General features: G+C 46.7%; 3 protein-coding genes across 4 annotated transcripts in view; all 3 read right to left on the bottom strand.

Moving 5' to 3' along the window:
- Positions 1 to 27,096, bottom strand: part of LOC144695488 (TNF receptor-associated factor 2-like) — a 498,558-nt gene that overhangs the window by 71,601 nt on the left and 399,861 nt on the right. The window lies entirely within an intron of this gene.
- LOC144695299 (uncharacterized) lies at positions 12,371 to 15,401 on the bottom strand. The gene is made up of 4 exons (XM_078566202.1): positions 15,393 to 15,401; positions 14,187 to 14,274; positions 13,851 to 13,988; positions 12,371 to 13,608 (listed from the first exon to the last, which is right to left on the bottom strand). Exons 1-4 carry the CDS (start codon positions 15,399 to 15,401, stop codon positions 12,926 to 12,928), a joined length of 918 nt encoding a protein of 305 aa, XP_078422328.1. The 3' UTR covers positions 12,371 to 12,925.
- The window catches only part of abhd16a (abhydrolase domain containing 16A, phospholipase), a 69,730-nt gene continuing 57,781 nt past the window's right edge, over positions 15,148 to 27,096 (bottom strand). For both annotated transcript variants that reach the window (XM_078566451.1, XM_078566452.1), the window contains 4 exons: positions 23,313 to 23,389; positions 20,652 to 20,750; positions 18,155 to 18,201; positions 15,148 to 15,716 (listed from right to left, as the gene is read on the bottom strand). In XM_078566451.1, coding sequence (XP_078422577.1) covers positions 15,633 to 15,716; positions 18,155 to 18,201; positions 20,652 to 20,750; positions 23,313 to 23,389 — 307 coding nt within the window. In that variant the 3' untranslated portion in view covers positions 15,148 to 15,632. The remainder of the gene's footprint in view (positions 15,717 to 18,154; positions 18,202 to 20,651; positions 20,751 to 23,312; positions 23,390 to 27,096) is intronic.

Genomic DNA, 27,096 nt, shown 5'->3' with positions numbered 1-27,096 from the left:
AATTGTTGGGCTTATCCTTACAACCTTTACTGAACTAGGGCATAATGTTTGCAATTCTCCAGTCCTCTGGCACCACCCCTGAGTCTAGGGAAGACTGAAAGATTGTGGCCAGTGCCCCTGCAATTTCTACTCTCACTTCCTTCAATATCCTTGGATGCATCTCATCCTGTCCCGGTGCCTTGTCAACTTCAGGTACCAACAGTCTATTCAACACTTATTTGTCCTTATCTGTCTCCAGGCCCTTAAGCTGCGGTGTGACCAACTCTCTGAATGAGCTATCCACGTAGCTCTCAGCTTGCCGATGTGCCACAGTGACTCCAGCCACCGCTCGAACTCTGAAACCCGGGGCTCAAGTTTCTGCAGCCGACAGCATTTCCTGCATATGTGGTCATCTAGGACACCGGTAGCATCCATGACTTCACACATATTACAGGACACGCATTCCACTTGACTGAGCTGCCCTGCCATGGATTAACTCTACTTCCCTTACGTTAACTTTATTCTACTTTGGATTATTCATATGACTTTATTATACTCTCCCAGATATCTGTTATTCTGTACTGTATATAAACCATCCGAATCCCTTGATTAGATTCCAGACTATAGCTCACTCATGAGCATCCATTATTCCAAATTAAAATCATCTGAACCCTTTGGTTAGATTCCAGTCCATAACTCACTCCGGGGTATCCATTATTCTACATATAAACCATCTCAACCTCTTGATTAGATTCCAGTCTGTAACTCACTCCCAGGTATCCATTATTCTACATATAAACCATCTCAACCTCTTGATTAGATTCCAGTCTGTAACTCACTCCCAGGTATCCATTATTCTCTATATAAACCATTTGAACCCCTCGATAAGATTCATCTGTAACTCACTCCCAGGTACCTGTTATTCTCTATATAAACCATCTGAACCCCTCGATTAGATTCCAGTCTGCAACTCACTCCAAGGTACCTATTATTCTATATATGAACTGTCTGAACCGCTCGACTAGATTCCAGTCTGTAACTCACTCCTGGGTATCTACTATTCTATATATAAACCATTTGAACCGCTCGATTAGATTCCAGCCTGTAACTCACTCCTGGATTTCTATAATTCTATATATAAAGCATTGAACCCCTCAATTAGATTTCTGTGCAGTCAAAGCCTGCTATTCAATTTGTACTCCAAACTCCTTGATTGGATTCCAGACAGCAATTCACTCCTGGTATCCATTATGAAAAAGTACTATATATGAATAGTTTGTGTGGTTGAATGAACATACTCCTTTTTAATCTTGAGGTTGACTGACTTTCTTTACACATTGCTTTTTTGGTATTTTGCTGCTTCATAATTAAATTCTACTCATTTTAAACTTTCTTAATTGTGACGCTTTCCTCTCCCAATTTCTGCACTTTCTTTACTTCTATGTTTTGCAGTAGCAAGTACATTGTTCAATTGATTATTTACCCTAGTTTTAATCCATAAATGTCTGTGGGTTATTCACCCCAGTATTAACTTCTTTTTGTTCATATTCACCCCAGTACTGCTCCCCTCTTCATTATTATTAACCCCAGCATTATTCTAATTTTCTGCCAATTGTTCACCCAGTATTACTATCTTTCTATTATTCACCATGGTATTATTCACCCCAATACCACCAACTTTCTGTCCATTATTCACTTTGTATAACTAACTCTGTTCATTATTCAACAATTTTCTTTGAGGTAGCAAGTTTAATGCAGAAAATGTCACAGAAGCCTAAGGAAAAGACAATATGCCAAGTGAAAGAAGCTAGAAAATGCAGCTCTCTTTTCCTTTAAGATTTAATTCCAATTTCTTGATCACAATGACTGATGCAGTGATAATGTCACTGGACTAGTGGAATCATAGAACTAGTAACCCAGGATAATGTTCTGGGAACCAAGAGTTCAAATCCCACCATGGCAGCTGGTAGATTTAAGTTCAATTAATAACCTGGAATGAACAATTAGCCCTGGTAATGGTGACCATGAAATTATCATTGATTGTCGTAAAAACCCACCTGGCTCACTCATATCCCTGAGGGAGGGAAACCTGCCATCCTTATCCTGGTCTGGCCTACAACCTATAATGTGGCTGACTCTTAAAAAAATGCTCTCTGAACAAGGGCAATTAGGGATGGGCAACAAATGCTGGCCTTGCCAGTGATGCCCACATCCCATGAACGATTTAAAAAAGGTTTTCTTGCTCAACAACCATTTCACGGATGCTTCTCGTGTTTGTTTTACCACTCCTCATTCCCTTGTTCTATTCATACCTTTGTTCATTTTTGCTCTCGATTCGGAAGGCTGCATACCTGAGATATTACCTGGCTACATACCTTTTTTATTATGTTGCTAAACTTGATTTTACTGAGAGGCACCCTTCACATTCCAATACCCCACATCACAATGCGGAATGGTAAAAGCAGGCAAGACATGTTTTAAATTGTGTGCACGTTTGGCAGTTTATGTAATTCTGAGACAAGTGTGCTTTGTTCCTGTTCGAATTTGCTTGCAGAGGAGATTCACCAGGATGTTTGCCTGGGATAAAACTTTTAAGTTATGAAGAGAGGTTGGATAGACTTGGGTTGTTTTCGTTGGAGCAGAGAAGGCTGAGGGGCGACCTGATCGAGGTGTACAAGATTATGAGGGGCATGGACAGGGTGGATTGGGAGCAGCTGGTCCCCTTAGTTGAAGGGTCAGTCACGAGGGGACATAAGTTCAAGGTGAGGGGCAGGAGGTTTAGGGGGGATTGTGAGGAAAAACTTTTTTACCCAGAGGGTGGTGACGGTCTGGAATGCACTGCCTGGGAGGGTGGTGGAGGTGGGTTGCCTCACATCCTTTAAAAAGTACCTGGATGAGCACTTGACATAACATTCAAGGCTATGGGCCAAGTGCTGGTAAATGGGATCAGGTAGGTAGGTCAGGTGAGATAGGTTTCTCACGTGTCAGTGCAGACTCGATGGGCCGAAGGGCCTCTTCTGCACTGTGTGATTCTGTGACTTTCAACGAGAATGAAATATGCATTTCATGTCTTGTCCAATTCGTGAGCTCCCTAAGCCATTAAAACAGGGGTAGGAACTTCCAAGGGTCTTGACCAAACCCCACACAAAAATTGGCGTTACTGCTCTCCAGCTTACAGTCCACTTCACAAGGCAGTGTTTATCCTGCTGCTTTCGGAAGTCTACAAGGTTGCAAGAGTGCTCGTGACGTGTTCAGTAAGTCAAATACAATAAGGAAGATTCCTGTTCAACTCCTGGGCTTGTTACATGACCAAGGACCTGACACATAAGCTCACATGGGATTGTAAGAAGTAGTTTTGCTTAAGGAAGAGCTGTGAGACATCTGGAGTAAGATAGGATGCCAGAACAAAACCCCCCTGAGAGAAACTAACAGGCCTGTTTGACGCAAGTTAGCAACAATTGAAGTAGGCCAGCCAACACAGAGCCTAGTGGGTAAACACATCGCCAGGGGTGGGATTCAGTGCTGCAAGCCAGAAAAACCAAGCAGAGGTGATAGAAGACCCTCACCGAACACTGGAACTCTAGTCAGGCCTTGGAAGGGCTTTTGTTCTTTCCCCAGATGTTCCTTGCCTTCCAGCAGTGCACTGCACCATTGACTCGTACCTGACTTAAGGTGCCATTTTTTTTACATGTCATCATCATCAGCAAGTGTGTTAGTTGTACCTTAGTGGGCAACATTCTCACCTCTGAGTCGGAAGGTCATCGGTTCAAGTGCCACTCCAGAGGCTTGAGCACAAAGATACCCCACTGTGGTAAGACCCTGCGGTCTTTCGGGATGAAACGTTAAACCAAAGTCCTGTCGGCCCACTTAGGTAAAAGATCCTATGGTCACTGTTTCTAGAAGGGCAGGGAGTTCTCCCCAGCATCCGAGTTCAATATTTGCCCTGTGAAATTGGGTCCACTTCTGGGCAACGCACTATTGCAAGGATGTGAAGGCATGTCAGAGAGTGCAGAAAAGATTCATGAGAATGGCTCCAGGGATGAGGAACTTCAGTTATGAAGACAGATTGGAGAAGCTGGGAGAAAAGAAGGCTGAGAAGAGAATTGATAGAGATATTCAAAATCTTGAGCAGTCTGGACAGGGTAGATAGGGAGAAACTGGTCCCACTCATGAATGGATCGAGAATGAAAGGGCACAAATTTAAAGAAATCTGGTGGAGACAGGGTCAATCAAGTGGTTAGGGTCTGGAACGCACTGCCTGAGAGTGTGGTGGAGACAGGGTCAATCGAGTGGTTAGGGTCTGGAACGCACTGTCTGAGAGTGCGGTGGAGACAGGGTCAATCAAGTGGTTAGGGTCTGGAATGCACTGTCTGAGAGTGTGGTGGAGACAGGGTCAATCGACTGGTTAGGATCTGGAATGCACTGCCTGAAAGTGTGGTGGAGACAGGGTCAGTCGAGTGTTTAGGGTCTGGAACGCACTGTCTGAGAGTGTGGTGGAGACAGGGTCAATCGAGTGGTTAGGGTCTGGAATGCACTGTCTGAGAGTGTGGTGGAGACAGGGTCAATCGAGTGGTTAGGATCTGGAATGCACTGCCTGAGAGTGTGGTAGAGACAGGGTCAATCGAGTGGTTAGGATCTGGAACGCACTGTCTGAGAGTGTGGTGGAGACAGGGTCAATCGAGTGGTTAGGGTCTGGAATGCACTGTCTGAGAGTGTGGTGGAGACAGGGTCAATCGAGTGGTTAGGGTCTGGAATGCACTGTCTGAGAGTGTGGTGGAGACAGGGTCAATCGAGTGGTTAGGATCTGGAATGCACTGTCTGAGAGTGTGGTGGAGACAGGGTCAATCGAGTGGTTAGGATCTGGAATGCCCTGTGAGTGTGGTGGAGACAGGGTCAATCGAGTGTTTTGGATCTGGAATGCACTGTGAGTGTGGTGGAGACAGGGTCAATTGAAGCATTCAAAAGGGAATTAGACTATTATCCAAAAAGGACGAATGTGCAGGGTTATGAGGAGAAGGCAGGAGAATGGCACTAAGTAAATTGCTCATTTGGAGAGCCGGTACAGAGACGATGGACAGAACAGCCTCCTCCTGTACTGGAACAACAAGTGATTAAAAAACAGATTATCTGGACATTATCACATTGTTGTTCATGGGATCTTGCTCTGTGCAATTTGGCTGTCAAGCGATGGCTTGAGGTCATGAAAGGCACAATATAAATGCAAATCTGTCCTTCTTTCTGGGGGGGTTATGAAAACTATACTTACCTTAACATTGAGTGTGGAGGTCGGGAACTTCAACTCCTGTTGGACCTCAGCGCAGACCGGGAGCGGGCTGCACACGCACAGATCTACATTTTTACATTCCTTGGGCCCAGTTGAGGAGGAAAAACAGTGTGAAAATCTGGGTAAGGTGACTGGGGGTAGAGTGCCATGGAAGACAGGTGTCCCAGGCAGGGGCCAGGCCAAAGAGGAGAGGGGACAGGGAGAGGTCCCAAAGAGGAGAGTACCAAGGACAGGTCCCAGTTCAGTTAAAAAGAGAGCAGCAGGGAAACAGGCTCCCATTACGGAAAATGCTGCTGGGGCAAAGATACCCCTTTGGAGCAGGTGTGTTCAGTTCAGCGCGGCCAAAGATCTGAAGCTGTGCTGGTGAGTTGGTGCTTGAGTGCAATCTCGGGTATCCGGGAGAACAGAATCTCAGGACGTGAGATTGAAACTCTGCAAGGTGGGCTGTCATCGCTGCCGTCCGCCTCTGGTAACAGAAGAGGGCTTAGTGGAAGCCGTAAAGATCCAAGGAGGCAGCAGAGGGTTGGTGACTTCATGCTGCAGGCCTTTAGAGCAGTGGCGTTCTGTTCAGTGCAGCCGGAGAGCTGAAGTTGTGCTTGTAACTTGGTGTTTTAGTGCATACTCGGGAACCCAGGGGAACAGAATCGTGGAAACCCTGTGAGGTGGGCCGCTGTTGATGCTGTCCGGGTTGAAGCGAATTTTGGAGAGAGTTCCCAGGTTAGATCTTTGAAAGTGAAGAAGGGAATCCCTTGTGGAAGGGACAGCATTTCAGTGAGATTGGTTGAGTCACGGTGTTTACTGACATCTGGTTGAGAAATCAGTGGACTCTCTCTTGGTTGCATCTGTCATTTATTGTGCATTGTGTTGCACTCGATCACAATTTACCTGAAAATTCACATGTACCCCACACTCTGACACTTGGGGATAATATAAGATAGATATTGTAAATTGCTTTATCTTTCTGACCTTGTCTAGTAAAGTTTACTTTTGCTCGTTCAAAAACCATAGAATCTTGAGGCTTTATTCACTGAACAAGTTCTCGAATCTCAGTTTTGTCTACTTTGGACTTTGACCCAGCGACAGTGAAGGAACGGTGATATATTTCCAAGTCAGGATGGTGCGTGACTTGGGAAGGAACTTCCAGGTGGTGGTGTTCCCATCTATCTGCTGCCCTTGTCCTTCTAGATGGTAGTGGTTGTGCATTTGGAAGGTGCTGTCTAAGGACCCTTGGTGAGTTCCTGCAGTGCATCTTGTAGATGGTACACACTGCTGCTACTGTGCGTTGGTGGTGGAGGGAATGAATGATTGTGGATGTGGTGCCAATCAAGTGGGCTGCTTTGTCCTGGACAGTGTCAAGATTCTTGAGTGTTGTGGGAGCTGCATTCATCCAGGCAAGTGGGGAGTATTCCAAAACACTCCTGACTTGTGACTTGTAGATGGTGGACAGGCTTTGGGGAGTCAGGAGGTGAGTTACTCGTTGCAGGATTCCCAGCCTCTGACCTGCTCTTATAACCACAGTATTTATCTGGCCAGTCCAGTTCAGTTTCTGGTCAATGGTAACTCCCAGGATGTTGATAGTGGGGGATTCAGTGACGGTAATGCCATTGAACATCAAGGGGCAATGGTTAGATTCTCTCTTCTTGGAGATGGTCATTGCCTGACACTTGTGTGGCGCAAATGTTGCTTGCCACTTGTCAGCCCAAGCCTGGATATTGTCCAGGTCTTGCTACATTTGGACATGGACTGCTTCAGTATCTGAGGAGTCACAAATGGTTCTGAACATTGTGCAATCATCAGCGAGCATCCCCACTTCTGACCTTATGATGGAAGGAAAGTCATTGAAGAAGCAGCTGAAGATGGTTGGGCCCAGGACACAACCCTGAGGAAACTGTGCAGTGATGTCCTGGAGCTGAGCTGACTGACCTCCAACAACCACAACCATCTTTCTTGTGCTGGGTATGACTCCAACCAGTGGAGAGTTTTCCGATTTCCATTGACTCCAGTTTTGCTATGGCTCCTAGATGTCACACTCAGTCAAATGCGGCCTTGATGTCAAGGGCAGTCACTCTCACCTCACCTCGGGAGTTCAGCTCTTTTGTCCATGTTTGAACCAAGACTGTAATGAGGTCACGAGTGGCCCTGGTGGAACCCAAACTGGGTGTCAGTGAGCAGATTATTGTTAAGCAAGTGCCGCTTGATAGCACTGTTGCTGACTCCTTCCATTACCTTACTGTTTTACTGATGATCGACAATAGACTGATGGGGCGGTAATTGGCCAGGTTGGATTTGTCCTGCATTTTGTGTACAGCACATACCTGGACAATTTTCCACATAGCCGGGTAGATGCCAATGTTGTAGCTGTACTGGAACAGCTTGGCTAGGGGCGCGGCAAATTCTGGAGCACAAGTCTTCAGTACTATGGCCGGAATATTGTCCGGGACCATAGTCTTTGCACTATCCAGTGCCCTCAGTTATTTCTTGATACCATGTGGAGTGAATTGAATTGGCTGAAGACTGACATCTGTGATGCTGGGTACCTCTGGAGGAGGCCGAGATGGATCATCCACTCGGCACTTCTGACTGAAGATTGTAGCAAATACTTCAGCCTTATCATTTGCACTGATGTGCTGGGCTCCTCCATAACTGAGGATGGGGGTATTGTGGAGCCTCCTCCTCCAGTGAGTCAATTGTCCACCACCATTCACAACTGGATGTGGCAGGAATGCAGAGCTTAGATCTGATCCGTTGGTTGAGGGATCGCTTAGCTCTATCACTTGCTGCTTTAGCTGTTTGACACGCAAGTAGTCCTGTGTTATAGCTTCACCAGGTTAACGCCTCATTTTTAGGTATGCCTGGTGCTGCTTCTGACACTCCCTCCTGCACTCTTCATTGAACCAGGCTTGATCCCCTGGTTTGGTGGTAATGGTAGAGTGGGGGATATGCCGGGCCATGAGGTTACAGATTGTGTTCAAGTACAATTCTGCTGCTGCTGATGGCCCAGTGCCTCATGGATGCCCAGTATTGAGTTGCTAGATCTATTTGAAATCTATCCCATTTAGCAGTGGTAGTACCACACACTATGGAGGGTATCCTCAATATGAAGGTGGGACTTCGTCTCTACAATGACTGTGCGGTGGTCACTCCTACCAATACTGTCATGGACAGATGCATCTGAGGCAGGCAGGTTGGTGAGGATGAGGTCAAGTAAGTTTTTCCCTCTTGTTGGTTCCCTCACCACCTGCCACACACCCAGTCTAGCAGCTATGTCCTTTAGGACACAGCCAGCTCGGTCTGTAGTGGTGCTAGCGAGCCACTCTTGGTGGTGGACGAGAGTACATTCTGCGCCTTTGCCACCCTCAGAGCTTCCTCCAAGTGATGTTCAACAGGGAGGAGCACTGATTCATCAGCTGAGGGAGGTGGTACGTGGTAATCAGCAGGAGGTTTCCTTGCCCATGTTTGACCTGATGCCATGAGGCTTCATTGGGTCCAGAGTCAATGTTAAGGATTCCCAGGGCAACTCCCTGGCCAAGGATCATAACAACTGTCAAAGGGGAAAAAGTGTTTGATAAAGAAACAGGAAACTGAGCTTCACAGGAAGCAGTTTTATCAATGAAGATGAGGAGATCTGTAGTGTTAGGCCTGACATTACTGCTGGCGGTAATAGCAGACAATCGGTTCAGTTCTTCCTAAGACCTTCCTCTCTATCAAGTACTCAACCTTATTGTGATCCTTGGCCATATGGCGAGATCCGGTTAGAGACCAATAACATTTTATTTAAAGTAGGTAAAGTTTGAAATTCAAGAAGCTTACTAACCGAATAAAGCCACAAGAATCCATGGTTTTGGAACAAACAAAAATAAACTTTACCATACAAGTTCAGGAAGATAAAACAATTTACAGTAGCTATCTTATACTCTAACGTTCAGGTACATGTGAATTAACAGGAGAACTGAGGTCAAACACACCACACTACACAATAGATGACAGATGCGAGCAAACTCGATTCCATGGATTTCTCAACCCATCCCAATCTTCGTCACATTGTGAGCCAACCGATCTCACTGAAATTTGGTCTTTCTCATGAAGGTTTCCAATCTCCACATTTGAAGATCGCACCTTGGAATTCTCTCTGAAAGTCGCTCCCACTTGGACGGCTTCAACAATGACCCATCTCGCAGGACTTCACTCTGAAACTCCTTGTCCTCGGATTTCCGAGCACACTCAAACATCACCTGACAAACACAGTTTCAGATCTTCAGCTGTGCCAAGCAGGGCACCGCTGCTCCAAAGGGGTACCTTTGCCCCAGCGGCCCGCAGTACAGAGTCACCAAGCGTCGGCGGCATTCTCAGATCTTCAGGGCTCTTCTCAAGCCCACTTTGTTCAAAGTCCGCTCCCTGCAGCTCTTTCTCTAATTTGGAACCTACATCTCTGCTCCTTTCTTGTAGCTTGAATTAATGGGGCCTATTTCTTTCCCGTCTTTTACCCTTGCCTGGCACTTCCTTTTGTGGCCTTTCCCAGTCCCCCTGCCTGGTTTGGGACCTCTCCCTGGGACTCTTATTAAGACCATAAGACGTAGGAGCAGAAGTAGGCCATTCGGCCCATAGAGTCCGCTCCGCCATTCAACGAGATCATGTCCGATCTGATAATCTTCAACTCCACTTTCCTGCCTTTCCTCCATAAACCTTGATTCCCCTACTGATTAATAATCTATCTCAGCCTTGAATATACTTTACGGGCCCAGCCTCTATGGTAAAGAATTCCACAGTTTAACTACTCTCTGAGAGAATGCTCCATATCAGGTCACCTGACCTGGGTTTTCATGCCATTCTTTCTCTCTTCTGCACAGGATCAGTCCTGGACCTGAAGAATGAAAAATAACTGACTGTGCATGCGCAAGAGGTCTGAGGATCATAGGGAACTCCGAACTTCAGACGAAGGTAAGTTCAGGTTTCATCGCAACCTCTTATTAAAACATTCCTCTCTCCTCCTGCTGGTGTTTATTTTAAATGTGCTAACACCTCTTGTAAGCGAGAGGGAGAGAGCAGGCGAGTGTATAAATACTCAACAGCCAGCAGTAATTTCTAAACTAGTGGAGTCATGAGCATTCACTGTTGAACGTTAAGGAGAGGGATACTGGGTCATGATTGCCACTATTAACTTCAATTCTCCCTCCCTTTCCAATCATGTCCTCCCCGTCTGACCTGACCAATACTTAATCCATAATCAACATCGTTAAAAGAAGCTGAATATCAGTATCATGCATTCCTGTGCTGTGCACATCCCCTGCATCACAACAGTGACTACACCACAAAAGAGTACTTTGTTGGTTGTAAAGTGCTGTAGGATATGCTGGGGTCACAAAGAGGCAAGAGATGAGAGGGGGGGCGGTAGGCGGGGTGGGGGGGAGAGATAACATAATTCAAAACCACATCTAAAATAAAACTCCTTAAACTTTGCAGCGATCCCCCATTCAAAACAGGAACAAGTAGAAATCTTTAATTGTGATTTTCTTTTATCGCTAAGTTATATTTTCACATACGAACCACTCATCAGATATGAAGTCCAATGATGCACTTTATACATTCTTAGAAATCATCGAGGGATGGGGGGGGGGGGGAAGGGATGCAGATTTTCTTTGTTCCATGTTTGGTCCAAACGGAAGGAAATGGATTGATAACGTTACACAGATCGGTCACATAGAAAAAAACTCTTCCCCTGCCGACAAATAGCACCCAGACAACAGGTCAAAGAATTAAAGAACTTCATGGCTAAGAGTAAAAAAAAATAAAAAGAATGGATGCACAAAAATATTTGGCGCAGTCATTAACCATTTGGTTTGGGGAGGGGGAGATAGGTGGTGGGGGAAGCCTAGGACAGGCAGACATACTCTGAAAATGAGAGCTGGGTCATTCAGGAAAGCGATCGGAAACACTGTGCAATGGCGGGAATTCACGCCCATAAAAGACTGCAGGCACTAGCTCAATTAATAATTGGTAGGATAGGGCTTGAATATCACCCGTGACAGAGAGAGACATGCTGCCTGAATTTTTCATCTTACACTCAATGGGGCAAAAGGAAGAATGGCAAATTTCAAGCAATCACAACAATTTATATTACAGGAGAAAAGGGTGCTGACGGGTTTGGCAAGTCGACTCATTTCATGACCAAACATAAATAAAATACTAAAAGAATAAATACGCCAAAATGTTCTTGTTTGCTTTTAAAGGAGTCAGCATCCATTTGAAGAAGTTGTGGGGGGAGCCTAAGACACCAGGTCGACCTGCCAACCAATCAGCACCCTTTTCTCCTGTAGTATAAATTGTGGCCATCCTTTGAAATTTGGTATTCTTGAGTTTGTCCTGCTGAGTTCAAGATGAAAAGTTCTGGTAACATTTCTCTCTCTCTCTCTTCAGCAATCATTTTAAAGCTGAGATCGATATATTTTTGCTAGACGGGGTGCATTAAGGGACATGGGGCCAAGACAGGGAGATGGAGTTCAGATAAGGATTCACCATGGGCTCTGTGAATGGTGGAACAGACTCAAGGGGATGAACAGTCTCCTCCTGTTTCCACGTTTTGAAAGATACTTTGCCCATTTGAAGAGGTTTTAAAAAAGAGGTTCCACTCTGGGAGACCGGTCATTACAGTTTTGTCGTCAAATAAGTATTAAGGTAAGATCTATACTGAAGGTCCAAGTACATCAACAATTAACCCCATTCTGACATTACGGACAGAGTGGGTGGGGGAAGGGTGGGGGGGTCAATTTTAACCTAACCCGCTCATCAGGAAACTGACAGCATTGCAGCCAGAGCCTGGTTCTACAGTCTGGACCTCTCTAGTGAGGTTCATACTGAGCAGAGTATAAAATCACTGTTCCATACGCTCCCCAGCAACCACCTCGAAACGAGCATATGATCAGACATTTACAATTAAATACGTTCACCGTGTCTCTGAGGTCGGGTCAAAGGATAAAGCAAGAGTGCACGTTTCAACAGAACGAGGGGAGCTAACTGGGCTGGGTCACCCTCCCCTGATGTAAATACTACACAGGAAGATCCCAGCACCACAGCTGATCAGAAATGAGTTCATCTGTTATGTCCCAAGGTGCCAGGTAGCGTCGAGCAATTGTGGACCAACAGCCAGAATCTGTCAGCAAACTGGGGGAAAAGGTTCAGAGAGCACTCAAATCAGTGAGAAAGAACAGCCCCCACCCCCAGGAGATTTTAAGATTGAATAAAGAGAGTCGTTATAAACATACACCATATATGAAGCTGTAAGCAAGTCCTGTCCAGGAGCGCTCCCACTTTGGAGGTGTTGCCAGCCCTCCAGGGTTATCCTGGAGTCTCCCAGGATTCAGGATAAACTTGCTCGATTGCTACAAGGAACACTGGGAGAAAAACCACAGGGGCATTGAAAAAAAAGTGATTTATTCCTTTGATTCAATACTTTGAACTATACATTACGCTGGGGGAGAAAAAGGCCGTTTGACAGTCTGTCCAATCAGACAATGAAAAGTCTTCACTATTAAATTGGTGAGGAAGATGAGGCATCGAGATGATGGACCTGTCTGGAGGCAAATGGCAGAAGGGGACGGACAGTTAAAGGACTCACCCATCTGAGTCAAGTAATGTTGCACCAGGAAAATGTCTAAGTCTAATCTCCTAGCATCTAACTGCAAGGGCAGTCAACCAAAGGCTTGGCAAGGTTATTGATGGCACACTGAAGCCCCATGGAGAGAGAGAGAGAGAGTCTGGGCAAAAAGGAGAGAGAGAGGTGACAATAAGGTGCCGGGGAGAGGGAGAGAGAGACTGGACAAGGAGAGAGAGAGGCTGGGCAACAAGGAGAGAGAGACTGGATAACAATGAGAGAGAGACTGGACAAGGAGAGAGAGAGAGAGAGAGAGAGAGAGGCTGGGCAACAAGGAGAGAGAGAGAGAGAGAGACTGGATAACAATGAGAGAGAGAGACTGGACAACAAGGAGAGAGAGAGACTGGACAACAATGAGAGAGAGAGACTGGACAAGGAGAGAGAGAGAGAGAGAGACTGGACAAGGAGAGAGAGAGACTGCATAACAATAAGAGCGAGAGACTGGACAACAAGGGGAGAGAGAGACTGGACAACAGGGAGGGAGCGAGAGACTGGATAACAAGGAGAGAGAGAGAGAGAGACTGGACAACAAGGAGAGAGAGACTGGATAACAATGAGAGAGAGACTGGACAAGGAGAGAGAGACTGGACAAGGAGAGAGAGAGAGAGAGGCTGGGCAACAAGGAGAGAGAGAGAGAGAGAGAGAGAGACTGGATAACAATGAGAGAGAGAGAGACTGGACAACAAGGAGAGACTGACTGGATAACAATGAGAGAGAGACTGGACAAGGAGAGAGAGAGAGAGACTGGACAAGGAGAGAGAGAGAGAGAGAGACTGCATAACAATAAGAGCGAGAGACTGGACAACAAGGGGAGAGAGAGAGACTGGACAACAAGGAGAGAAAGAGACTGGACAACAAGGAGAGTCTGGACGACAAAGAGAGAATGAGAGAGACTGGACAACAAGGAGAGAGAGAGAGTCTGGACGACAAAGAGAGAACGAGAGAGACAGGATAACAAGGAGAGAGAGAGAGACTGGACAACAAGGAGAGAGAGAGAGAGACTGGACAACAAGGAGAGAGAGAGAGAGACTGGATAACAAGGAGAGAGAGAGACTGGACAACAAGGAGAGAGAGAGACTGGACAACAAGGAGAGAGAGAGAGAGACTGGACAACAAGGAGAGAGAGAGAGAGAGTCTGGACGACAAAGAGAACGAGAGAGACTGGATAACAAGGAGAGAGAGAGAGACTGGACTAGGAGAGAGAGAGAGAGAGACTGGACAACAAGGAGAGAGAGAGAGACTGGACAACAAGGAGAGAGAGAGAGACTGGACAACAAGAGACAGAGAGAGACAGAGGGGGACTAGATGAGGGGAGGCTGAGACAACAGGACAGGGACCTCAGCTCTTTCAGATTCTCCCTAAACTATGCCACAAGGAAGGAATCGTTCAACCAGGGAGAGCTAGATAAACATGTGGGAGAAAGGAATCTGCATTTAGGGTGAGATGAAGAGGGAGGGGGCTCATGTGGAACATCATAATTGGCCTGAATATGACAGGCTGAGTGGTCTATTTCTCTGCTCTAAGACTCAAAAAAGAAATCGGCAATGCTGCAACTTAAGGTTTACCTGGCGCCACTTTTTTTGACTGTCCGTATGTACAATGCCACCCCCGGCCCATCAGCCCAGGTGAGTGGAACACGGCGACATCAAAACGTGTATGTTTCTGAGTAACTCAGCAAAACAAGGGGTGGGGGTAAGTATTCTCGAGGCGGTAAGTTGTAACGTGGTCCAGGTTCCTGCAATGGGTAGATTACTCTGGTTAGAGTGCAGGGGAGCCCAGCGTGTCTGGGCCTAAGAGCTGATAGAAATGGCTCTTCCTCAAGTGGGCAAACTTCAGCGTTGAATGTACAGCGACGTGCAGGGCTGCTGAAAGCAGACACGCTCAGATATCCACACAGGAGACTGCGATGGGACATTCACAGACGTAGGGCTCTTCCAATGTAGAGGGGTGAGCTGGAAGCTTGTGTGATTAAAGACATGTCCAGAGAATTGTTTAGAGATGATGAACACAGAGGCCAAAGTGGCACCAAGTCATGCGGGCCCCAGGAGAGCGTCGGGTTCAACTCCTCTGTGGCCGTACTGAGTTAGCAGGAATGAGAATGAGGCAGGTACAGATACAGGGAGGGGTGGGCTGGAGAAGGTGAAAGTGGAGCATCACCAAGGTAGCCACCCACTACTGCCTCAGCCACCAAACACTGTGCAAAAATACCAGCTGTGAAGTGCCAGCGAAGGGGGGGGGATAACCGCAGTCATCCACGATGCCCCTCAGAGTCGAACACTCAGCCGACACCCGCCCTGCAGAGCTCACCAATGCACAATGGCCGTCAGGTGAGGTACTGGAGGGGGACAGAGGACCCAGCGCCCACAGGAGAGGAAAGGAATGGGAGAGAGCGAGAGAGATGGAGGGCCCGAGGAAGGGAGTAAGGGAACACAGGCAGTCAGGGCAGGGGGCCTTCTAGACGAGCAGCCGCTCAAATCTCACTTCAGACATTTAAAAAAGGAATCATTGCAATTTCAGATCTGGTCAAAGGCTAAAAACGGTCCCCTTGGATCCTCAAAAGGTTAACAGAAAAACACGCAGGACGGGTCGAATCCAACAGCTCGGAGCCAGTTTGGGAGCTTGTTAGCAGCAGCAGAACCTCGAGAGTCTCATGCGCGGAGCATCGGTCCACAGCGCAACTCCTTTTGCGTTGCTCATACTGGCCTGTCCTGTCCCGTCCCTCTACAAGGACCAGGGCAGCATGAACTCGTACGATGGCAGCGGCGTACAATGCGTGGCTTCAAAATTGTTCATATGCTTCTGAGCCTGAAACACAGAGAGTGGTAGCCGTGAACACAGGGGTTCTCAACCTTTCCTTTTAACCTTCTCATGTTAAAGGCGTGTTCCAGGGGGTCTGTGGAATTCAAGGACTTTTGTACGTGTAAAAATGACCCACAGCATTAACTTGTGTTGTACTCACTCTTGGAACTTGCTGCCAATGCTGAACAAGGGGGCATTAAATTAAAAATTTATCTGTGTCTGGTATTTATTGCGTGCACTTACAACAACTTTCTCCTATTCTTCATCATTTATCTTGCTCTTGCTAATTTAGTTTTGATTTTGGGGAGTGTTATTGAAGTTGGTAGACTGTCAATGACCAGATACCGTCACCTTGACAAGACAAACGGACCAATGGCCATAAGCCTCTGTTGTCAGGCAGCAGTTTCCATGACAGACCCAGGGAGACGGTGGTGTAGTGGAAATGGCACTGGAATAGTAATGGCGAGGCCCAGGCTAACGCTCTGGGGACATGGGTTCAAGTCCCACCACAGCGGCTGGTGGAATTTAAATTCAATTAATAAATCTGAAATATAAAGCTAGTCTCGATAATGGTGACCATGACAACTATCAACCATTGCTATAAAAACCCACCTAGTTCACTAATAATCTTTAGGGAAGGAAATCTGCCCTCCTTACCGGGTCTGGCCTACATGTGACTCCAGATCCACAATAACGTGGTTGACTCTAAACTGCCCTCTGAAATGGTCTAGCAAACCACTCAGTTCAAGGGCAATTAGGGATGGGCAACAAATGCTGGTCTTGCCAGAGACACCCACATCCCATGAAAGAATATATTTTTAAAAAGTCATTCAGCAATGTTCCTAGAGCAGCTACAGGAATTTATTATCTGTGGCCAACTCCTCGAAACCGTCCCGCTGACCCATGCATCAACATACTAGCTGGAACCCCGTGGCATTGCTCTTAGATCTAGAGCACTTCAATTAATTTTTTTAAAAACTGCTTAACTGGTTTCCCTCCCCCCGCCCCATCATTAAACTGCTCAATGTTTCACAGTGGGTACAGCTATCAGGAAAGATTGAACACACTGAGGCTGTTTTCTTTAGAAACAAGAATACTGATAAGTATGAAATTATGAATGCGTTTGATAGGGTAGACCCAAGGAAAATATTGGCACTTGTGGGGGAGTCCAAAACTGGAGGGTCCTAAATCTAAGAGAGTCACTAACAATCCAATAAGGAATTCAGGATAAACTTCATTTCTCAGAAGGTGGCTGGAATAAGGAACTTGCTACTGCATGGAATGGTTGAGGCAAATAGCATAGATGCATTTATGGATAAGCTAGAAGCTAAGTGCATGATGGAGAAAAGAATAGAAGGATATGTACATGGGGAGAGATGAAGTAGGGAGAGAGAGAAGGCTCAAATGGACACTACTAGGGGCATGTTGGGTTGAATGGCCTGTTTCTGCACTATAAAATTCTATGTAAAACGTGCCCTTTAGCACAAGTCTGGAAGGATGGAATGCACAATTATCCAGTCCAGTGCTTTTCAAAAGACCAAGTGAGCATAGTCCATAAATGATGGGCAGTCATTACTCAAACCCCCTGTGATCATCACCTCCAAGTTCAAAAAGTTCTGCACAGGGGAAATCATCAGCTACAAGGCCCCAAGACAATTCATAGAAATGGGAGGGGGCCATTCGGCCCCTGGAGCCTATTCTGTCATTCCATTAGATTATGGCTGATTTGTATCTCAACTCCATCTGCCTGCCTTGATTCCGTTACCCTCAATACCCTCGCCTAACAAAAATCTCAGTTTTAAAATTTACATTTGATCCCAGCCTCAACAACATTCTTTTTTTGAAAGGTGCGGGCTGGGGGGTGCGGGGAGGGAGACAGGGGAGAGGAAAATCGGTTTCCAATGCTCCTTGTCTGATTTTAAGCTTCTTCCCCTCCTGTTCTGCATCCTAAACCAGGTATGACCTGCTGAGATGGTAGTCCTGAGAGTGAAAACTGATAGGTCTGTGACTACTTCCTTTGGCAGCTTGTTCCATTGTGGGATTGTCCCTGGGAAGAAAGATTGTTGCTACACTGTCTTGGTCTTTCTAGTTTGTGTGGAAGGCTAGCTCGTGTTTTGCCACTGCTGGAGGGCACCTGGTACTTGTTTCTGTCAATTCCCACTGGTCCATTCCATATTTTATGGAACACGGTCACTCTATTTTCTCCCTCCTTTGCTGTAGTGATCCCCAGTCCAAATCTTTGATCCAGGATGTGACGCTGCTGTATTTCCCATACTGATTTGGGCTACCCTGCTAGAGAAAATAAGTTTGCACTGCTGACCCTAATCCGTTAACTGCGTTAAACACCTCGATCAGATCACCTCTTTCTGCAGCTGACATAGAAACTATAAGAAGCAACGTGCAACAGCACTGGATTTCCTCAGCTCCGGTGCTTGGTCACTCACCAGGAATATCGCCAGTTGTCTTCTTCCTTCTGTTGTCATGTCTTCCCCTAAGAGCAAAAAAAAATTTAAAAAAATAAAAGCATCAAGAAGATAGCAAGACTAACGCAGATTTTTTAAAAAACCCTCAGGTTCCCCAGTGGCTCTAGGAGTAAACAATATGGCTGCACCGAGTCACCACCTTGCCCCCCCCAACCCGCTCACCCCCACACCAGGACCACTCCAGGTTCAATCCCTGGCTCTGTGCCAAGCCGGCTGAGCTCCATCGGGGGCAACACTTGGACAATTTGGTCAGATTCAGTGCTCCTGGGTCAATGGAGTTTAAAAAACCTTCGCCTTCAGTCTCCCCAACCCCAATCCATTTTGCAACACTGCACAGGGGCACAAGTGGAGGAGGAACACTGGAAAAGGGTGCACTGACTAAGTACAACAGGGACACGCTGAGAAATTGCGCATTTGGACAATTTTTAAGCCAAGTGGCCACTCGGACATTTTCACATTAAGAGCCCATTCCTGCATTTGAAATAAATGTTGTGCGCCCGAGTGTGAGAAAAGCAGCATTAACATTCCCATTTAAAAGCAAAAAAAAAAGAGGCTTGCATTTATTTATCACCTTTCAGGACCTCAGGATGTCCCAAAGCAGGCTCTTTTTTGAACTGTAGTCACAGTTGTAATGTGGCAAAATAGCCCACACTCCAGCTTGGGAGCTGATCAAAGATGCAGAAAAGATTTACTAGAATGGTGCCATCAGGAAAGACTGAACAGACTCTTTCCTCAAGAAAAAAAGAGGCTGAGTGAGTGACCTAATCAATGTCTTTTTTTCTTTGTTCTCTCATGGGACGTGGGCATCACTCGATTGCGTCCAGGACAAAGCAGCCCGCTTGACTGGCACCACATCCACAAACATTCACTCCCTCCACCACCGACGTACAGTAGCAGCAGTGTGTACCATCTACAAGATGCACTGCAGGAATTCACCAAGGCTCCTTCAACAGCACCTTCCAAACCCGCAACCTCTACCATCTAGAAGGGTAAGGACAGCAGACACATGGGAACACCACCACCTGGAAGTTCCCCTCCAAGTCACTCACCATCCTGACTTGGAAATATATCACCGTTCCTTCACTGTCACTGGGTCAAAATCCTGGAACTCCCTCCCTAACAGCGCTGTGAGTGTACCTACACCACAGGGGCTGCAGCGGTTCAAGAAGGCTGCTCACCACCACCTTCTCAAGGGCAGCTAGGGATGGGCAATAAATGCTGGAACAGCCAGCAAAGCCCACATCCCGTGAATGAATTTTTAAAATTTGAGTAGAAACCTCGTTAGCCAGTAGGTGGTGAGAAGATGGATCTCGCTATCATGTGGTGTGCCTCAGGCAAATAGCACATGTGCAGTTGAAGGGAAAGCTGGATAAAAAGAGAAGACTTGCAGTGATCCAACTCCATTCACAGCCGAATGTCCCAAAGTGTTTTATAGCCAATAATTTGGGGAGACGGTGGTGTGGTGGTAATGTCACTGGACTAGTAATCCAGAGGCCCAGGCTAATGCTCTGGAGACATGGGTTCAAATCCTATGATGGAAACTAGTGGAATTTAAATTCCGTTAATAAATCTGGAATATAAAGCCAATCTCAGTAATGGTGACCATGAAACTATCGGCGACTGTTGTAAAAACCCATCTGGTCATTTAGGGAACGAAATCTTCTGTCCTTCCCCAGTCTGGCCTACATTTGACTCCATATCCACAGCAATATGGTTGACTCTTAACTGCCCTCTGTAATGGCCTAGCAAGCTACTCAGTTCAAGGGCAATTAGGGATGGGCAACAAATGCTGGCCTTGCCAGTGACACCCACATCCCAAGAAAGAATAAATAGATTTGGAAAATCGGCTATCACTTGGGCTTGCAATGTAGCTCACTTATACTTGCTAGAAGCTACGTATGTTTACACGCAGGGCCCTGTCCTCTATAAACAAAAAGAACATGTGCCTTTTCAACTAACCAAAAGTCTGTGGGGGCAGCAGTTCCCTGGGGCATTCCCCATGGCAATGCCTCAACCAGAGTTGACTTGTCTGGTTTGAATTTAAACAAAACCTTGGGGATGAATGTTGCCTGGTGCATTCTCCATGGCAACACCTAGACTAATCAGAGTCCACTTGCCAACCAATCAGCACCCTTTTTAAGTTGTATAAATTGCTGTTACCGATGAAATTTGGCATTCTTGCGATTCGGTCCTGATGAGTGCAAGATGGGAATCTTCGACAGTTTGTCTCTTTTTACAGCAATAATGAAGTACTTCTGAAGGGCAGTCCACACTGTTGTAATGCAGGAATGAAGCACACGAGGGGAGGTGGGAATATAAGGTTATGCTGATAGGATGGGATGAAATCAGGTGGAAGGAGGCCTCATGTGGAGCATAAAAAGCCAGCAAAGGCCAGTTGGGCCAAATGGCCCTGATCCTGTGCTGTAAATGCTGTAATGGGTTCAGGCGCTGCACTCACCGACGGTCCAGGGGAACTCTCCTCCATGCTCCGATTTGTAGGACTGCAGAACGGAGGTGCACCAGTCATCGTCCACCTCGTAACGACTGTAGAGAGCAGCTGCCAAGCAAAACACGGGAATCGAAATGAGAAGCAAACCTAATCAAACCAGCAGTTTCACACACTCGAGACCCAGTCTCCAAAAAACCCCTGCGTTTATGCAGCGCCTTCCAAAACACGGGGCGCCCCAAAGCACTTTACAGCCAATGAGTCACTTTCTGAAGCATTAGTTGTTGGTGCAACACAGGAGACCCAGAAGCCAATGCGCGCACAGCAAGATCCCACAAACAGCATTGAGAAATGATCAGATCATCTGTTTGGGGGATAAATGTTGGTTTCAGGACAGCTGCTCTTCTCCTAGTCACCTCCAGACCCCATCGCCCTCCAGGATATCTGACAATTCTGGCCTCTCAAGCATCCCTGATGTTTAATCGCCCCACCATTGGTGACCGTGCCTTCAGCTTTCTGGGCCCGAAGCTCTGCAATTCCCTCCCTATGTACCTCCGCCTCTCTACCTTGCTTTCCTCCTTTAAGACGCTCCTTGACCAAGTTTTTGATCACCTGGCATAATATCTTATGTGGCTCGGTGTCATGTTATGTTTTACAACGCTCCTGTGAAGAGCCTTGGGATGTTGTATTACATCAAAGGCACTGTATTAATACAAGTTGCTGCTGCTGTTGTTCTCGGGAGCAGCCGTGGGACCTTTAACACTCCCTTGAGGTGGCAATCAGGATTCTAACGTTTCATCCAAAAGACGGCACTTGTGGCAGCGCAGCACTCCCATCACACTGCAGCACTCCCATCACACTGCAGCACTCCCATCACACTGCAGCACCCCCATCACACTGCAGCACCCCCATCACACTGCAGCACCCCCATCATACTGCAGCACCCCCATCATACTGCAGCAGCCCCATCATACTGCAGCACCCCCATCACACTGCAGCAGCCCCATCATACTGCAGCACCCCCATCATACTGCAGCACCCCCATCACACTGCAGCAGCCCCATCACACTGCAGCACCCCCATCATACTGCAGCACCCCCATCACACTGCAGCACCCCCATCATACTGCAGCACTCCCATCACACTGCAGCACCCCCATCACACTGCAGCAGCCCCATCACACTGCAGCACCCCCATCACACTGCAGCACTCCCATCACACTGCACTGGGGATGTTAGGAACATAGGACTTAATAGCAGGAGTAGGCCATTCAGCCCTTCGAGCCTGCTTCCCCCCCATTCGGGTTAAGATCATGACTGATCTGGTTGTGGTCTCAACTCTACTTTGCTGTCTGCCCGTTGAACATTTTGAATAAAGGGGAACCTGTAGATGTGGTGTACTTGGATTTCCAGAGTGCTACAGAATGCTAGTCAGGAATATGTGCTCCTGTCTCTGGAGTGAGACTCAACCCACAAGCTTCAGACTCAGTATAAATAGTTTAGCTGAGACAGCTCATTTGAATCAGGACATGGCTAACAGTTTGCCTCAAAACCCTAGAGTGACGGGAGGGATAGGGGCTGGGGATTGGTTTAAAAACAGAAAAAAAAATCAATTTTGCTCCTGGGCACAACTGGATCTCAGGTCCCTGGTGCCAGCAGTGAGATCTGAGGAGGCACTCCTGCATCCTCTCTTTCTATTCTGTTGCTGCTCACAGAGGTTCTCACACCCAGCCATGCCACGTATAGCCTGTCCTCAGCCTGTAGTCAATGCATTTCTGAGCTGGCCAAGAGATGTGTAAAAGGAGCTTGAGCACAGCAAGCATTTCAGATCTGCCAGCCCTCACAAACAGGCACCTTGTCCTCATTACCTTACTGCCCTTGAGACAACACAGTGAGGCTGAGGGGACCCGATACCTCAAAGCCCAGCACCATGGAGCCATGCTCATATAAGCTGAGATAACGCACGGGAACACCACCACTTCCAAACTACGCTTCAAGCCACACACCATCCCGACTTGGAGATATATCACCGTTCCTTCACTGTCGCTGGGTCAAAATCCTGGAACTCCCTCCCTAACAGCACTGTGGGTGTACCTACACCACATGGACTGCAGCGGCTCAAGAAGGCAGCTCACCATCACCTTCTCAAGTGCAACTAGGGGTGGGCAATAAATGCTGGCCCAGCCAGCGAAGCCCACATCGCGTGAACGAATCAATTGACACCCACTGGTCTTGCAGCTCTGGGTCTTCTCTGCCTTACAGAATGGTGCAGTGCAGAAGGAGGCCATTCAGCCCATCATTCCTGCACTGGTTCTTTGAAAGGGTAACCCAATTAATTCCACCCTCATCCTTTCTCTCCATGGCTTTGCAAATCTTTCCCGTTCAAATATTTATCCAACTACTCCGTTGAAAGTTATTGTTGAACCTGATCATTCCAGATCACAGCAACTCGCGGTGAAATTCTATTTTGTCCTCATCTTGCCTCTAGTTCTTTTACCAACTACCTCAAAAATGCGTCCTTATCGGACAAGCTAAAATTAGACAAAAATGACATTTTTTTGGTAAGAGTTGAGTCATTAACCCACGCAACCCAAATGAAAAGCTCCCCTCTCCCAACAGAAGGGTGGACAGCAGGTTAACTCTCACTACAGGTAATAATGTGAACTCAGCTTACTTTCCTGGAGAGGGTTCGAGGCACTCAGCCACTCTCGAACTACTCGGACTCCTTCCTCCGCCATCACCTTGGGGTACCTGGCAGTGCAATTAAAAAGGTTTAAACTATGACAGCATGTAACGGTTAATACAGTGCATTGTTCAAATTCAATTCAACAATTGATATTATACCTTCATTACAAAGAGTATTACCCATTGACCGTTACATCTTCATTACAGGGAGAATTTCACCGGCTGACCACATTACATCTTCATTACAGGGAGAATATCACACACTGATCTACATTACACCTTCATTACAGGGAGATTATCACCCACTGACCCATATTACATCCCTATTACCAACAGTTGTTACTCACCGAGGGACATTGTGCTTTTTACAGGGGAACTTTAATCCACTGACCCATTTGTAATTCTACTGATCAACCCTCCTACATTCAAGTCTAAATCGTTTATATATACCACAAACAGCAAGGGACCCAACACTGGTCCCTGTGGAGCCCCACTGGACACAGGCATGCAGTCACAAAAACACCCCTTGACCATCACCCTCTGCTTCCTGCCACTCAGCCAATTCTGGATCCAATTTGCCAAATTGCCTTGGACCCCATGGGTTCTTACCCATGCAGGACCTAATCAAAAGCCTTGCTGAAGTCCAAGTAGGCTACGTCAAATGCATTGCCCTCATATACACACCTGGTCACCTCTTCGAAAAATTCAATCAATTTGGTCAGACATGACCTCCCCTTAACAAAACCATGCTGACTGTCCTTGATTAATCCCTGCCTCTCCAAGCGTAAATTAATTCTGTCCCTCAGAATTGCTTCCAATAGTTTCCCCACCACTGAGGTTAGACTGACTGGCCTGTGGTTCCCTGGTTTATCCCTTCCTCCCTTCTTGAGTAACGGTACCACATTGGCTGTCCTCCAGTCCTCTGGCACCTCTCCTGTGGCCAGAGAGGTATTGAAAATTATTGCCAGCGCCCCTGCTATCTCCACCCTTGCCTCACTCAACAGCCTGAGATACATTTCATCTGGGCCTGGAGATTTATCTACTTTTAAGCCTGCCAGACCACTTCGAACCTCCTCCCTTGCTATGCTAATTTCTTTAATTATACCACAGTCCTTCTGCCTGATTTCCATACCCATGTCGTCCCTCTCACTTGTGAACATCAACACAAAGTATTCATTTAGAACCCTACCTATGTCTTCCGGCTCCACACACAAATTACCACAATGGTCCTTAATGGGCCCTACTCTTTCGATAGTTATGCTCCTGCTCTTAATGTACTTGTAAAATAACTTTGAATTTTCCTTTATTTTACCTGCCAATGTTATTTCATGCCTCCTTTTACTCTCCTAATTTCCTTTTTAAGTTCCCCCCTACACATTCTATATTCCTCTAGGGCTTCAGCTGTTTTGAGCCCTCGGTATCTGACATAAGCCTTCCTTTTTCTCTTTATCCAATCCTGTATATCTCTCAACATCCAGGGTTCCCTGGATTTGTTGGTCCCATCCTTTATCTTTACTGGAATATGTTGGCCCTGTACTCTCCCTATTTCCTTCTTGAATAAGTTCCACTGCTTTGATGCAGGTTTACCTAAAAGTCGCTGCACCCAGTCCACTCTGGCCAAATCATATCTAATCTTATTAAGACCGGCCTTCCCCCAATTTAGAACTCTGATTTCTGGCTCGTCCTTATCCTTTTCCATAATAACCTTGAATCTAACGGGGTTATCATCACTATCTGCAAAATGCTTCCCCACTGATACCTCTTCCACTTGCCCAGCTTCATTCCCTAAAATTAAGTCCAGGACCGCCCCCTCTCTTGTAGGACCTTCTACATACTGGCTTAAAAAGCTCTCCTGGATGCATTTTAAGAATTGCACTTCCTCTAAACCTATCACACTATGACTAACCCAGTTAATGTTGGGGAAGTTGAAATCCCCCACTATTACTACCCTATTATTTTTATACTTCTCTGAAATTTGCCTATGTATCTGCTCTTCTATTTCTCTTGGACTGTTTGGGGGCCTACAGAACACTCCCAGCAATGTGATTGCTCCTTTTTTGTTTTTCAGTTCTACCCATGACTTCATTTGAGGAGCCTTCTAAGATGTCATCCGTCCTTAATGCTGTAATTGATTCCTTGATCAATATTGCGATACCCCCTCCTCTTTACCTCCTTCCCTGTCTCGCCTGAAGACCCTATATCCTGGAATATTCAGCTGCCAATCCTGCCCCTCTCTCAACCATGTCTCTGTGACAGCAATGACATCATACTTCCATGTGTTAATTTGTGCCCTCAACTCATCTACCTTATTCGCATTACAATAAATACCATCCAACCGTGCCAAACTCCTGGTGCCAAACTCGTTGTGCCTTAACTGGCCTATAATTTCTATGCCTTCCAGGCTCACTTGCTCTCTTTTCCAATTTTGGCTGTGCATCTCCCCTTGCTAAACCTCCTCTCAGGATCCCATCCCACTGCCAAGTTAGTTTAAACCCTCCCCAACAGCACTAGCAAACCTCCCCGCAAGGATGTTGGCCCCATCCCAGTTCAGGTGCAACCCGTCCGCCTTGTACAGGTCCCACCGCCCCCAGAAACGGTCCCAATGTCCCAGAAACCTAATGTCCTCCCTCCTGCACCATCTCTCCAGTCATGCATTCATCTGGACTAACCTTCTATTTCTATACTCACCAGCGCGTGGCACTGGAAGTAATCCAAAGATTACTACATTTGAGGTCATGTTTTTTAATCTGCTTCCTAGCTCCCTAAATTCCTAGCTTCCTAAATTCTGCTTGCAGGACCTCATCCCTCTTTCTACTTATGTTGTTAGTACCAATATGTACCACGATCTCTGTCTGCTTGCCCTCCCCCTTTAGAATGCCCTGCAGCCATTTTAATGACATCCTTGACCCTGGCATCAGGAAGGCAACATACCATCCTGGAGTCATGTCTACGGTTGCAGAAATGCCTGTCTGTTCCTCTTACTCTGGCAGGAGGCAGAGAGTGGGGATAAGGGGGTCCTTCTCAGGATGGCGGCCGGTGACAAGTGGAGTTCCGCAGGGGTCAGTGTTGGGACCACAACTTTTCACTTTATACATTAATGATCTAGATGAAGGAACTGAGGGCATCCTGGCTATGTTTGCAGATGATACAAAGATAGGTGGAGGGCCAGGTAGTATTGAGGAGGCGGGGAAGCTGCAGAAGGATTTGGACAGGTTGGGAGAATGGGCAAAGAAGTGGCAGATGGAATACAATGTGGGCAAGTGTGAGGTCGTGCACTTTGGTAGGAAGAATAGAGGCATAGACTATTTTCTAAATGGGGAGAGAATTCAGAAATCTGGAGTGCAAAGGGACTTGGGAGTCCTAGTCCAGGATTCTCTTAAGGTTAACTTGCAGGTTGAGTCGGTAGTTAGGAAGGCAAATGAAATGTTGGCATTTATTTTGAGAGGACTAGAATATAAAAGCAGGGATGTGCTGCTGAGGCTTTATAAGGCTCTGGTTAGACCACATTTAGAATATTGTGAGCAATTTTGGGCCCCGTATCTCAGGAAGGATGTGCTGGCCCTGGAGAGGGTCCAGAGGAGGGTCACGACAATGATCCCAGGAATGAAAGGCTTAACATATGAGGAACGTTTGAGGACTCTGGGTCTATACTCGATGGAGTTTAGAAGGATGAGGGGGGATCTGATTGAAACTTACAGAATACTGAAAGGCCTGGATAGAGTGGACGTGGGGAAGATGTTTCCATTAGTAGGAGAGACTAGGACCCGAGGGCA

This window comes from Cetorhinus maximus, chromosome 21 (genome assembly GCF_964194155.1).
Source record: "Cetorhinus maximus chromosome 21, sCetMax3.hap1.1, whole genome shotgun sequence".
Classification (NCBI taxonomy): Eukaryota; Metazoa; Chordata; class Chondrichthyes; order Lamniformes; family Cetorhinidae; genus Cetorhinus; species Cetorhinus maximus.
Note: the sequence above shows the minus strand (reverse complement) of the source record. Positions and strands in the feature narration are given on the sequence as shown.

Excerpts from the sequence above, each read along its gene's own strand:
- LOC144695299 (XM_078566202.1), bottom strand. Across the intron at positions 13,989-14,186 it reads TCTGTCTCTCTCTGTCTCTT|TCTCTCTCTCTCCTTGTTGT; the intron begins GTTGTCCAGTCT and ends CTTGTTGTCCAG. Across the intron at positions 13,609-13,850 it reads CTTGTTATCCTGTCTCTCTC|TCAGTCTCTCCTTGTTGTCC; the intron begins GTTCTCTCTTTG and ends ATTGTTATCCAG.